A 14,832-nucleotide genomic window follows, 5' to 3' on the forward strand; every position below is an offset into this window, starting at 1 on the left:
AATGAAATATATTTTAACAGAAGTTGTAAAGTATTAAAGTATAAAAATACATTTTGGTGGTTCAATTTGTCTTGAAAAAATTATTATAATTAAAAGGACTGTGTACTTTTGGACAATTACCAGTATCATTTCAAGCAGTATAGCTTTACATTTAAGCTTACGTATCTGAACAAGCTCACTTCGAAAGAGTGAGAAGTACAGCTCAACGCCTGGCAAGGAGAGGCTAAAGGCAGCTGCTCTCTAGTAGATTCTGTACTGCAGCATTAGTCCAAGTCCTGCCTGAGTAAAGAGAATGAAAGATTGCAATGGTGACAAAATAAGAAATTTCCAGACCTAATTATTTTAATATCTCTGAGGGGTATGAAAGTAGGGATAGAGCCACCTCATAACTTATCTTACAGTCACCGAGTCATTGTTTACTGTTTGCTCAGGAATTGTTAAACTACTTCCCAGATTCTATCAAGCTGAGTGTGAATAAGGTAAGAGCCACATAAAATAAGCTAGAGAATCACCTATGATCCATGAGCTATGAGTCTAAAACAATTAATTTAATTAATGCAGAATTTTAGCTGTAGAACTAAGAACAGTTATGTATTTGTTTTTGTGTTTTAAGGTTTTTTGGTACAGCATTTTTGGGTGTGTAGCAGAAGGAAGCAATCCAAAAGCTCGGTTAAATAATTACAGTCTCAAGAACACAGCAGAAGCGGTAATGTCTTTAATAATGATGGTGTTAGTTTGTCTGAGTTTTCTTCAAAGCCATTGCTAGGCACGAGCAGTGGTTTGAGAAACGTAAAAAAAGCATATGATGTAAAAAGGGAAATTAGCAAATAGGAATTCAAAATTATCAACGTTGCATGTTTTGAATATAAATAATGACGTTAATCTAGGTAGAGTTATAAAGGAATTAAATGATAAAGGCATAATGAGAATAGAACAATTATATGAGACAGATGGAAGAGTTAACAGAACTTGCCTCGAATGGTGGTTGGGCCAACAAAAATGGTTGCAGATTAATGCAATATGCAAATATTTGAATAAAACTGAGATCAAAGAAGCATTTTTGAGAGAAGAAAACTGTCTAGAGAAAATACTGAAAGAAAAGATTAATGATTCAAAAGTACAGGCTAGTAAGATTTATAGTATGTTACTACAAGTGGAAGAGGAAGTGATTAAAGGCCTAACAAGATACTGGCAAAATGAATTACAGATCAATGAAAACGAGATGGAAGAAGTAGTAGAAAATATATATAAGATAAAGAACACAAGAATTAGAGAGATGAGAAGGAAAATTTGACATAAATTGTACTTTACGCCAGTAAAACTAGCACACTTCCAGAGGAAAGGAAAAGGAAACTGCTGGCATGGTTGCCAAATAAAAGGAGTTTTTATGCATATGCTCTGGGAATGTGTTGAAGTTCAAAAATTTTGGAAGGAAGTACAGAATGAAATTAACAATATGCTAAACATTAATTGGATAATCACGAAAGAATCAGCAACACTAGTTAAACATGGGGAATTACGAGAATTTAAAGAAATCAAAACAGTAGCTTTGGAAAGCGTTCAAGCAGTAGTGGTATTAGGGTGGAAGGACAGCAATAAATGGACAATCCAGAATTGGTACTGGTACATGGTGGACCACATCCACTTCGAAATTATGGAAATAAGATTAAATAACTTTGATGAAAATAAATTGGAGAAGCTGATGGCACGATGGAATAAGGTGAAAGATTATATCTTAAGTAGAATATATGACGACAATGGGAAAAATAAACTCCAATCACTCTTTGTATGTAAAGAAATGTAAACCGGAGCCAAGGAAGAAATTGAAATTTACTGTAAATAATTTAACCCCCTAAATGGTGGAGGGGTTATTGGTGTTGGGCACTTTTTCTTTAAGATTTTTTTGTTTGTTGTTGTGATAAAAATTTAATAATTTTAAAAAAAAAAAATAAAAAAAAATGATGTAAAAATGGACTTTTATATAAATGAGGCCACCTTAAATTTATTTACTTCTCACTTAGTGACAGAAGTTCCAGTCTCAATTTTGTTATAAACTGAGGACTAATTGAGTAGCATAAGCTTAATTATATAATAATAGAGAATAAAAAAATTGAAATGGGGTGAAAGCATGCCCATCTAGAGTATTGATGTTTACCTTGGTTTTAATTTCAAAACATTTGAGAGAGGGGTTGTTTTGAGGCTTTAGTCAGAGGAATAGAATAAAGCATAATAAATATAAAACTTTGCTATTAATATTATGTTGATATTGTCATGATTTTTATTATTATCTTAACCAATATATATTTTTATTATCAGATCCCAGCCGATGAAACTTGTATCTTAGAAGTACAAGGCTTAGAAGCCAATCAAAATTACGTATTTGCAGTTGCAGCCTATGACTCAGATGGAAAAATTATTGGTGATAGCATTGGAGAAACAACTAAACCAATTCTTGCCTATCCTCCTCTATCTATTGCTGTTGTCCGAACATACCTGATTCAGGTATCATATAATATTTTTGCTTTGATAACTCCAATTCTTCTGTAATCTGACTTTCAATTTCAGGATACATATCCTCTAAAAACAAGATTTCATCCCCCAAAGTAAAATATTTCTAATTTTTTTCCTCAGTAATTCAGTTATATTTTTATTGTTGAGGAAAGGATGGTATTTTTTTTTAGTATTTTTGTGATCCTCATTTAATGCATATATTGTTGCCAGTTTTTATATAAAATACATTTTTTTTGCATTATCTTGAATCGAAATTACCCATCCCTCAAAAATTTCTAGGAAAAATTTTCAGCAGCCAATTCTGCTGAACATTCTTTACATTGCTTTATCTTGTAGCTTGTATCTTTCACTGTATTCTTCCCTCCTGGTCAGAGATTTAGCTTGTGGGACATCCCTACCGTCTCTGATTTATTCAAGTTTACAGTAATCTAGGATTTATGACTTCATTTCATTTTATTCCATCACCGCATCTTGCCTCCATTCCAACAGGATCCAATTTAAGACATACAAAATAGATTATGAACCTGTCCATTTTGCTATCTTATGTCACTAGAATTTCTTTTTTGTTTTAAGGAACTTTGTGCAATGTGTTTGCTTTAGTTTGTATAAAGCTAAGAATGTGATTATCATTTATTGATGCTTTCACCAGCTTTATTAATTATATATGATAATTTCAAATAAGCATAAAAAAGCTATTTCAAAATATATATTTTAGTCTGCTTTTCAGATTGAAAACTATGCATTATGCAAAAGAGCATTTCAACCACTCTGGGATTATTTTGTCTCAGTGCCTTATACTCCTGTTACTGATGTCACTACAGTTTCTGTAAGCAACGCTTTGTCTGTACCCCAGAACAGGTAACCAAGAGAGCTGTTTTTCGAATAATTCAGTTTATGTGATTATTTTTGATAGTGAATACGGTCTCATTTTTAAACTTTGACAAATGTTTCTAAATACCTAAAAACAATTGTTGAAACAGGGTCTTAAAACAGTCATATTTTAATAATAACACATTTCTTCAGTGGTTATGTTTTGAACAATATCATTTTTTGGAAACAGTGTTCCTAATCATAGCTACACATAGTTTACAAAGTAAACTACATGCTGTCATTATTTCACAACTTGCAGTACTTGCAGGGTAGCAGTGGATACCACATGTAATATGACAATCTTGATCAATGACAGTTGCATCCTCATCCTCATCGGAGAGGGGCGGCATACAAATCTAAATAATAATAATAATAATAATAATAATAATAATAATAATAATAATAATCTTTTACAATGGCAATATTACATTGCAAAATAATGTGTACTGGTGTAATATGTTAGTGATTAGGTTGCCACCGAGAAGATTCACCAGTTATAATAAAGTTAGAATTGTCTTTCATTTTAAGACATTGAAGCTAGTTAACTGTTGGTTTTAGTCATTATCTGCTATTATTACGTTTTTATGCTATCCCTCTGTCCCTCCCTCCAATTTCCATAGTTGCCCAATTCAACCAAGTGACTCTGGGCAGCTTACAGTTCTAAAATTATAAAACAATTTAAATAATTTAAAAGCATTAAATCAAAAACTATCCACAAAATAAATGCTATGTTCTTTGATTTGTTGTTTTTCTTCTCTTTGTAGGCTAAATTTTGAAGCTCTGCTACAAGTATCTCCAAATCTCTTATATATGTTTCTGAGAAGTATTTTTATCATCAGTGACATTAATGTCAATGAAGGAGGCCTCTTCTGTGATTCTATTTGTTTCAATGAGCTTAAGTATAAAAGACAAGTATGTGCTATGCAACATTAGTATTTTGATGTACTTTTATTTTATTTTTTGCTCTTAATATTCTTATGCTAAGTAAAATTCATCTACAAAATTATATGTTAGGTAGAAGGCAAATATCTTGCAATTCACATTTAATTTTCCATTATTGAAAAGATACAATAAAAATAGTATGTTTTAATCTATTTTAGAGAAATAATTTTGAATTTTGATGGAGTAAGTTTGCTAAGTTTGAACGACATATTCATGACTTTGATTAGAAATATTCTGTAGTCAATTGACTACAGAAATGAGCCAGCTTAGTTTTATACTTTTATGTGGAACTGAATGTAGAGGAGGATGGAGCTAACCTTCAAGAGGGAATGCAAGACTGGTTAATTAAAACATCTACTTAGCCATGGGAGCGTGTTCTCATCCTCTGTTATAAGGTGGCACACAGGGAAGTTGTCAGGCTTTCTATCAATAGTCATCAATTCATGACCACTACTCAGTCCAAATTTAATAGGTTTTTAATAGGAAAGTGAACACAAGAACAAGGGGGCACAATCTGAGGTTAGTTGGTGGAAAGATCAGAAGCAACATGAGAAAATATTATTTTACTGAAAGAGTAGTAGATCCTTGGAACAAACTTTCAGCAGTGGTTAATTCACAGTAAGTGAATTTAAACATGCCTGGGATAAACATATATCCATCCTAAGATAAAACACAGGAAATAGTATAAGGGCAGACTAGATGGACCATGAGATCTTTTTCTGCCGCCAATCTTCTATGTTTCTATGTTTAAGTGAAAGAAATATTGGGTGAATTAGTCCCATTTTACAACTTTTCTTGCCTGATTGATTGATTGATTCATTCATTCATTCATTCAATTTTTATGCTGCTCTTCTCCTTAGACTCAGGGCAGTTCACAACATGTTAGCAATAGCACTTTTTAACAGAGCCAGCATATTGCCCTCACAATCTGGGTCCTCATTTTACCCACCTCGGAAAGATGGAAGGCTGAGTCAACCTTGAGCCGGTGATGTTAAGTGAATCACTGCAGTTGTTAAAATAGTAACGTGGTTGTTAAAGGAATCTGGGTTCTCCATTTACTTTGCTTGTCAGAAGGTCGCAAAATAACTCCTGAACACTGCAACTGTCATAAATATGAGTCAGTTGTCAAACATCTATATGTAAATCATGGGACCACTGGAATGATGTAACGGTCATAAGTGTGAAAAACGATCATGCCTATTTATTTTCAGTGCTACTGTAACTTCAAACAGTCACCAAATGAATTGTTGTAAGTCAAAAACTACCTGTATTATTATACTGTACAACAATAGAATTCTAATAATCATTGTGGTGTTTACTTTCTGACTTGACTTATCTTGAAGACTGACTTTGAAGGGGAGAACTGCTAGTTACAATGAATATATAATCTTGTGTATTAAAGGCATGATGCTTACCTGTATCTATTGTGTTAAGGCAGAAATACCACTGTGAAAGCAAAATTCTTACTAGATAGGCTTTAATTTATATTCAGTGCAGATTTTTTCAATGGTCATGTTCTTATACATGAATACATGCAAATTAGTTGTGTTTTAGCTTTTTTATAATTGAATGAACAGTTTTGCAAAACATACCATACTTTTCTAGTAAGCATTTTCCTATTGGACATATTATATTTAAATTTTCCAAGCCTTAATTGTAGGGGTGTTTTGCCATTTCAGATCTAAAGCAAATAAATTAAGAATGTCAAAATTTGTAGAATGCGTGTTTTTTAATTATTTTGGAAGCATTTTGAGTTCAAAACAACTCTTGTTTTGAATGCCAAACACTCTTTCTTTATGCTTCAAGCACTTCCAAAATCACCAAGACTACTGATTTTGTACTGGAAGCAGGTGTTTGAACTTGTAACATAGTATTTTCATATCTGAAATTCTTTCAACTAAAAATGAATTGCATATCATTAATTACTTATATTATGCATCTCAGTAGATGAAATTGTTTGAACCAGCAAGAGCTTTAATTTTAGTTTCTCTGATTACCCAAAAATAGGATATCAACAGGAGGGTAAAACAATTCAAAATGGCAATTCTAAATGCACAATGGAAGCTCCCCCCTTTTTAATGGCACACCTAAAAAAAGATGGTTTTCAATTGCATAGTCATGGCTATCGTTTTGACTTTTTTGACCCTTTCTATGGACAATCCTGCCTCAAAACAATAATTTGGAGGGAGAGGAAAAGCAGGAAAAGAAGTGATGAAAACATTCAAATTCATTCCTGTCTTTATAGACCTTATACCCTCAATTTAGTGACGAATATAATAGAGTTGTAGTATGAATTTCTTTGGTCAAATAACTATCTGCAATTTCCACAAGGACAAAATTTCTAAGTTCTGTGCCTTTCTTTCTTTAAGATGGCATTTATGTTTCACATCAGTATTATTCCTCTTTGTTGTTCTGCACTTTCAATTTATTTTTTTAAAAAAAATATTTTATTATTTTTCAAAAATAAACGTAACACATTTAGTGGAGCTACAGTCGCTCCACTCAAAGTGGAAGTCATCATTGTAATAAAAGAAAAGAAAGGATGGAATCATTTTGTTATTTAACATCATCTATAAAATATATGAGAATATCAATTTTAACCTAACGGATATAAACCTATATAAGGGTTTATAAAAATATATGTAGAAAATTTTTAAGAGAAGAAGGAAGAATGCACTTTCAATTTCATTAAGTCCAATATGTAGATGAGTACTTTAATAATTTAGTTTTAATAAGGTAAAGTCAACTTCAAATGTCCGTATTTTTAAGTATCTTTCCAAAACTACATCTTCTTTTAAAACTATCAACAGGCTTTTTTCACCCTCTCAATTTCCAAATGTTTTCTTCAGATTTTTAAAATGCTTGCCGCCCACTAACATTTAGCTTCCATATCTTTTCCCCCTTGCATTTTTGGGGAGGTCACTTTTTTTGTTTTAAAATACCATAATCCCAGATTGCAAATTGTTCACTTTTCCCTCTTTCTCAGTCTTCCTTTGGGTTTGTGGCAGCTATGTTTACTGCCTCTACACCATATCATTGGCTAGGAGCTTTCTAGTTCAGTTCTCTTTCTTCCCGGTGTTCCCCTTCGCTTCAACCCTCTCTGGGGGGGCTTAGGTCCCAATCCAGGACTCTAGGGCATGGGAGTATTCAGAGCTGGCCATAGAGCTCATGGTCCGGCTTCCAATGCCGCTGAAGGAAAAGCCCTCCTTTATTTTTAAAAGCAGTTATGTTTTGAGTTTAGAACTGCATCATAATAGTTGAAGAACTGGCATCTGAATGATAATTGTGTTCTGATCTGTAAACTGTTATGTCATTTTTATGTTTAAATGTTTGCCTATTTCATGAAAAAGTGTAGGGACAAAAGTTAAAATAATGATATTTCCTTTCACTCATTCATTAGTCATTGTGCAGACTTTCCATTAAAACTTTCCAGTTTTGTTGAGAAATCTGCATTTCAATCAGCTGCTAGAATAAACGCTGCATTTTAAAATGTTATAAAATCCATCAGAAGCATATAAAAATTAGGGACCCCAAAGTATTTCTCATATTTCTATTTTGTAACAATGGAAATTTTGAAAATTTTCTCTCTAGATTGCTAGAATAGATGAATGTGGGCGAATGCTGGTGGCAGTTGAACTTAGTAACTGGCTAAATGATGTTCACTATGCTCTGCAATCAGTTGTTAATTGTTATGGCCTTGTAGCTCCCCTGATCTATCACAAGATTCCCTCCAAACCTGTTGTTCAGGTAAGACTTTTTCTTTAAATGATTTATGATGTTTAGTTCAATACATTAAAAAAAAATTGTAAGAGTAAAATGCTTGACACAAATTCCTGAAAGAATACACTGTACTCAAGCAAGAACTAAGACTCCTCAAAAGTATGAGAACTTGATATGACTAGAACATTTCTGGGAGGGGTAGACATTTTTGTCTTTCCTGAGGCCACTTCTAATAGTGGAAAAGACTAGATGTTTCTATTTTAAGCACTTAAAGGAACAGATTTGAATTCATTTTTTTTTACCACTTGGACTGTAAAAAAGTTATGCTGAAGTATAAATACGAAATATAAAACAAACAGAAAGGAAAGATGATAGTAATAAATTACACAATTGAAACTTGCCATTTTTGGTTAATCTGATGATGCAGACCTAGGGAAGAGAATCTAGATTTCCAAAACCGTGGATGGGAAGCCACAAAAATAGAATTAGTTTCTATCAGTTATGAAGACTGTTGTAAGACTACTGAAATTTTTAATATATCTCCTGGAGGTGAATTATGTTTGAGACCATATTGAATCAAAGAAAACTGCATAAAGATCTGATAAAGTGATTTTTTTTTACTGAGCATAGCAGTATATACAAGATTTTCCGAAAGTCATCACACAAAATACCGTAGATAGATACTGGAGCTTGCTAACATGTAGGTTACGTTTTTAATAGGAAATTAAGGCAACATGAATTACGTAAATTTATTTATTTTATTAAAACTGAACTGTAAAAGTTTAAATACTTAGCTTTATAGCACATGATTCATATTTAATTATTCATACATGTAATATTTTCTAACGATATATAATTTTATTGTATTTTCAGATCATTATTAAGTATGTCACAGTTCTTCAAGAAATTCCAACTATTATATTCCAAAGAAAATCAACAAGCTGCTTTGAGAGTATTCAGCACATGATAGCTTGTTCTTGCTTTTTCACAGCAAAGGTATTTATATTATTATATTATATATTATATTATATTACCGTATTTTTCGCTCTATAAGACGCACCTGCTGATAAGACGCACCTAGATTTTAGAGGAGGAAAATAGAAAAAAAATATTTTGAGCCCAAAAGGGGAGAGGAAGAGAGGAAGGAGTGAAAGAAGGGAGTGAGGGAGGAAAGGGAGGAAGGAAAAAGAAAGCAAGAAATGGAGGGAGGAAAGGAAGGAAGGAAGGAAAGAAAGAAAGAAAGAAAGAAAGAAAGAAAGGGGGAAGGAACAGGAACAGAGGAAGGAAGCAAGGAAACTTATGAAAGGGGAGAGTAAGAGAGGAAGGACTGAAGGGAGGGAGGGAGGGAAGAAGGTAGGAAGGAGAAAGAAAAGAAGAAATAGAGGAAGGGAAGGTAAAAGAGAGAAAGAAAAAGAGAAAGAAAGAAAGAAAGGGGGAAGGGACAGGAACAGAGGAAGGAAGCAAGGAAACTTATGAAAGGGGAGAGTAAGAGAGGAAGGACTGAAGGGAGGGAGGGAGGGAAGAAGGTAGGAAGGAGAAAGAAAAGAAGAAATAGAGGAAGGGAAGGTAAAAGAGAGAAAGAAAAAGAGCAAGAAAGAGAAAGAAAGAAAATGAAAGAGAAATAAAAATAGAGAGGGGGAATGAAAGAAATGGAAGGAGGGAAGGAAGGAGAGAAAGCAAGAGAAAGAAAGAAAGCAAGAGAAAGAAAAAAGAATGAAAGAGCAAGAGAGCAAGAGAGAAAAAGAAAGAAAGAAAGAAAGAAAGGCAACTTCAAAGAAAGGCTCACTGAGCATCTCTCACTCTCTCTCTTTCTATCCCTCTTTCTTTCTCTTCCTTTCTTTCTCTCCTCTTCCTTTATCTCCTCTCTCTCCCTCCCTCTCTCTTTCTCTCCCCCCTCTCTCCCCCTTTCCCTCTCTCTTTCTCTCTCTCCCTCTCTTGCTATCTCTCCCCCCTCTCCCTCTCTCTTTCTCTCCCCCCTTTCCCTCTCTCTTTCTCTCTCTCCCTCTCTTGCTATCTCTCCCCCCTCTCCCACTCTCTTTCTCCCTCTCCCTCTCTTTCTCTCTCTCCCCCCTTTCTCTCACTCTCTCTTTCTCACTATCTTGCTGTCTGTTGCTCTCACTCACTCTCGTTCTCTCTCCGTTCTTCTCAGCGGTGACGCGCGCACGCCCTGCCCGCCTCACCTTTGCCGAGAGCTCTCAGCAAGGGGGTTGTAGGAGAGGCGGGGCCGGCGGCAAAGGTGATATTCAATGTCGGGGGCGCACGGGCGGTTGCACGCGCTCCCTATCTCCCTGCTAGTCCACTCGGAATATTCAAAATAAGAAAAACCTTCACCGGCAAAGGCTTTTCTTATTTTGAATATTCCGAGTGGGCTAGCAGGGAGATAGGGAGTGCGCGCAACCGCCCGTGCGCCCCCGACATTGAATATCGCCTTCGCCGGCCTCCGCTGAGAAAAGCCTTTGCCGGCATTTCCTCGGAGGCGCAGCGGCGGGCGGAGAGAGGGAAGGGGGGGCAGCGGCGTCCCTCCTGGCCTTGGCGGGCCGCCCGACCCTTCCCACCTGCAAACGCGGCGGGCGGCGGGGGGAGAGCGAGGAGCCGGTTCTGGCGGGTGCGGGGCTTGGCTGGCTGGCTGGCGGGGGGAGCGCCGCTGGTGGTGCGGAGGGAGACCCTCCTCCGGGAGGGAGGGGGCCAGGCAGCAGCTAGCCAGCCAGCCGGCGGGATGGCGCTTCCGAGTTCGCAGCCTCCCCCCCCCTCCCTGCCTGCATCTTCGCTCCATAAGACGGGGCTGATTTTTCTTCCTACTTTGGGAGGAAAAAAACTGTGTCTTATGGAGCGAAAAATACGGTATATTATATTATATTATATTATTATTATATTATATTCATAGTTTAAAATATTTGAGTAAATTAACAATAAAATTATTTGTATGTATGAGATTTATTTATCCATCCATCCATCCATCCATCCATCCATCCATCCATCCATCCACCCACCTAATCTAATGTAATCTAATGTAATGTAATGTAATCTAATCTAATCTAATCTAATCTAATCTAATCTATCTCTACCTACGTACTTACCTACCTACTTACCTCTGTCTGTTTGTCTACCTATCTATCTACCTATCTAATCTAATCTAATCTATCTCTACCTACCTACCTACCTACTTCTGTCTGTCTGTCTGTCTGTCTGTCTGTCTGTCTGTCTGTCTGTCTGTCTGTCTATCTATCTATCTATCTATCTATCTATCTATCTATCTATCTATCTATCTATCTATCTTCCTTCCAATGTGGTTTACAACTAGTATTTCTGATGTCCTGATATCTAAGCATAACTGCCATTGTGGACTTTGTCAAGATCAGCCAAAATTACCGCATTTTGTGGAGTATAAGATGCACCTCCCCCCAAAAGAGGATGGAAATATTGGTGCGTCTTATACACTGAATAGAGCCATTTTTGGCCTCTCTAAGCCCTGCCCCTGCATCCCATTTTTGCAAAATTTTCATAAAATGGGGTGTGCAGAGGTTTTGGGAAGCCTGCAGAGTGCTCCTGGGGGTTGGGGGAAGGCAAAAATGTCCCAATTTTTGCCTTCCCCCAGCCCCTAGAAACACTGCAGGAGTCCTGAACCCTCTGTACGCCCTGTTTTTAGCAAAAACAGGTGAAAAATGATGTATGGTTGTGACTGAATTGGTTGATTTATTTTAATATACAGTGGAACCTCAAGATACGAACCTAATTGGTTCCAGGGGGAGGTTCGTAACACGAAAGGTTCGTAAGACGAAACATTGTTTCCCATAGGAAACAATGTAAAGTCAATTAATCCGTGCAACCAAAAAAAAACCCCCCCGCAAAAAAAAACGCTGCCGCCGGGCTGTGACCTTTTAAAACAGCCCCGCGGCTTCCCAGCCATCTCCCGAAGCCAAATGCCAAACCCAAACTTCCGGGTTCGCCGTTCGGAGGCTCCTGGGAAATAGGAAGGAGTGGGGCCAATTGAAATTCTCCCATCTGCAGCGTCATCGGTCTCCAGGCAGACTCTCTCTCAATTTCGGCCGAGGGAGAGTCTGCCCGGAGACCGATGACGCTGCAGATGGGAGAATTTCAATTGGCCCCACTCCTTCCTGATTCCCAGGAGCCTCCGAACGGCGAACCCGGAAGTTTGGGTTTGGCGTTTGGCTTTGGGAGATGGCTGGGAAGCCGCGCGGCCGTTTTAAAAGGTCACAGCCGGGCTGGGGGGGTTGCTGGGAAGCCCCCCCAGCCCGGCTGTCACCTTTTAAAACAGCCGGTAGCCCTCCTTCTGGCCTCCCTTGCCTGGCCCCGCCCTGCCTCACCCCTCCCCTCCTGAGGTCCTTCCCGCCCCCCTCCAAGGAAGATCCTGTGAATCCCTTTGGATCAGGCAGTGGGATTCCCCGCCGGTTCCTTCTCTGCGCCAAGGGAAGGGATCATGGAAAGGCTGCTGAGCCCAGAATGGGGCTTCCTAGAAGTTAGGAATTAGCAACCTCCAGGAAGGAGTGGGGCCAATTGAAATTCTCCCATCTGCAGCGTCATCAGTCTCCGGGCAGACTCTCCCTCGGGCGAAATTGAGGGAGAGTCTGCCCGGAGACCGATGACGCTGGGAAGCCCCCCCAGCATAGTTCCCTGTAAGCTGCGCAGCGCGCTATAGCGCAGGCAAATTTTAAGGACAGCGCAGAGTTTTCCAAGCTGGCGCGGAGCGGGTTTCTCCCCGACCGACAGCTGATCCGCCCCTCCCAAGCTGTTGGTGGGAGAGAAAGCCCCGGCTTCCTGGGCTCTGCCGTCGGCCGCGCCCATCTCCTCCCACGCCCTTCCGCTTCCCTTCGGTGTCGGAGGAGGCGTTGGCCTCCTTCCCAGCCGCCGTGCTGGGAGCTGCCCCCTGGAGCCAGGGGCAACGGGCCCAGAATCGGCCTCCTCCCCCACGCCGTGCAGGCCAGCAAATCGTCAAGGCTTCTGAGGTGAGCTGCGTGGCGGCAGCGGGAGGCAGAGCCAAGGGGAGGGCATGCCGGCCAGCAAAGCCGGCTTTCCGGGAAAGCAGTGTGCTTTTCAAATGCGCTGCTTTCCTGCACCTCTTTCCTGGGCAGGGGGGGGGAGAAGGTGGCCGCCTCCCCACCCTGCCCAGGTAAAAGGTGTAGGAAAGCAGCGCATTTGAAAAGCGCACTGCTTTCCCGGAAAGTCGGCTTTGCTGGCCAGCACAGGGCTTGAACCCTACACCCGTCAGCAAAGCTGGCTGCCCGCCAGCCCGATGTCTGTCCGTGTGTGTGGGGCCCCCCGAATGTGCCAGCCTGATGTCCGTCCATGTGTGTGTGGGGGTGAATCCACCATCCACGCCACCAGCCTGATGTCCGTGCGTGCGGGGGGGGGGGGGAGCCAATCCGCCAGCCACGCCGCCAGCCTGATGTCCGTCCGTGCAGGGGGGGACGAATCCGCCAGCCACGCCGCCAGCCTGATGTCCGTCCGTGCAGGGGGGGGGGGATGAATCCGCCAGCCACGCCGCCAGCCTGATGTCCGTCCGTGCAGGGGGGGGGGGGACGAATCCGCCAGCCACGCCGCCAGCCTGATGTCCGTCCGTGCAGGGGGGGGGGACGAATCCGCCAGCCACGCTGCCAGCCTGATGTCCGTCCGAGCGGGGAGTGTGTGAATCCGCCGGCCACGCCGCCAGCCTGATGTCCGTCCGTGCGGGGCGAATCCGCCAGCCACACCGCCAGCCTGATATCCGTCCGTACGGACATTGGGCTGGTGGGGTGGCCGGCGGATTGCTCCCCCCTAGCATGTACGGACATCGGGCTGGCGGCTGGCAGCCAGCTTTGCTGACGCCGGCCAGCAAAGCCGGCTTTCTGTGAAAGCAGCGCGCTTTTCAAATTCGCTGCTTTTCTGTGCGAGTCCCGCAGGCAGCCCAGCCGGGCGGCGGAGGAGGCCGAGGCGGAGTGGGGCTCCATGAGGCGAGCGGGCCTCGGCACGGCCTCAGCGAGGCGAGTGAGTCCTATAGAAGTGTTTGTGCCACGCCAGCCCGAATTTGAAAAGTGCGCTGTTTTCCCGGAAAGCCAGCTTTGCTGGCCGGCGTCAGCAAAGCTGGCTGCCCACCACCAACCCGATATCTGTACGTGCTGGGGGGGGGGCAATCCGCCGGTCACCCCGCCAGCCCAATGTCCGTATGTGCAGGGGGGGGCGAATGTGCCGGCACTGCCGCCAGCCCGATGTCCATCCATGTGGGGGGAGGCGCGAATCTGCCGGCCACGCCACCAGCCTGATATCCGTCCGTGCGGGGGGCCTCTCTTTCTTTCTTTCTCTCTCTCCTTCATTCCCTCTTTCTCATCGACGGATTCGGGGGGCCCCGCATGGACGGACATCAGGCTGCCGGCATGGCCGGCGGATTCACCCCAGCCCCACACGGATGGACATCGGGCTGGCGGCAGTGCCGGCAGATTCCCCCCCGGCACGTACGGACATTGGGCTGGTGGGGTGGCCGGCGGATTGCTCCCCCCTAGCATGTACGGACATCGGGCTGGCGGCTGGCAGCCAGCTTTGCTGACGCCGGCCAGCAAAGCCGGCTTTCTGTGAAAGCAGCGCGCTTTTCAAATTCGCTGCTTTTCTGTGCGAGTCCCGCAGGCAGCCCAGCCGGGCGGCGGAGGAGGCCGAGGCGGAGTGGGGCTCCATGAGGCGAGCGGGCCTCGGCACGGCCTCAGCGAGGCGAGTGAGTCCTATAGAAGTGTTTGTGCCACGCCAGCCCGAATTTGAAAAGTGCGCTGTTTTCCCGGAAAGCCAGCTTTGCTGGCCGGCGTC

At 41.5% G+C, this 14,832-nt stretch overlaps 1 protein-coding gene across 5 annotated transcripts in view; it reads left to right on the top strand.

Moving 5' to 3' along the window:
- Positions 1 to 14,832, top strand: part of CFAP54 (cilia and flagella associated protein 54) — a 175,143-nt gene that overhangs the window by 49,055 nt on the left and 111,256 nt on the right. For all 5 annotated transcript variants that reach the window (XR_011559487.1, XR_011559488.1, XM_070755886.1 and 2 more), the window contains exons 22-27: positions 614 to 706; positions 2,317 to 2,502; positions 3,227 to 3,369; positions 4,146 to 4,293; positions 7,915 to 8,070; positions 8,917 to 9,039. Coding sequence is in view for 3 of the 5 variants with exons in the window: in XM_070755886.1 (XP_070611987.1) it covers positions 614 to 706; positions 2,317 to 2,502; positions 3,227 to 3,369; positions 4,146 to 4,293; positions 7,915 to 8,070; positions 8,917 to 9,039 (849 nt within the window). In the remaining 2 variants the exon portion in view is untranslated. The remainder of the gene's footprint in view (positions 1 to 613; positions 707 to 2,316; positions 2,503 to 3,226; positions 3,370 to 4,145; positions 4,294 to 7,914; positions 8,071 to 8,916; positions 9,040 to 14,832) is intronic.

Source organism: Erythrolamprus reginae, chromosome 6, assembly GCF_031021105.1.
Source record: "Erythrolamprus reginae isolate rEryReg1 chromosome 6, rEryReg1.hap1, whole genome shotgun sequence".
NCBI classification, from domain to species: domain Eukaryota; kingdom Metazoa; phylum Chordata; class Lepidosauria; order Squamata; family Dipsadidae; genus Erythrolamprus; species Erythrolamprus reginae.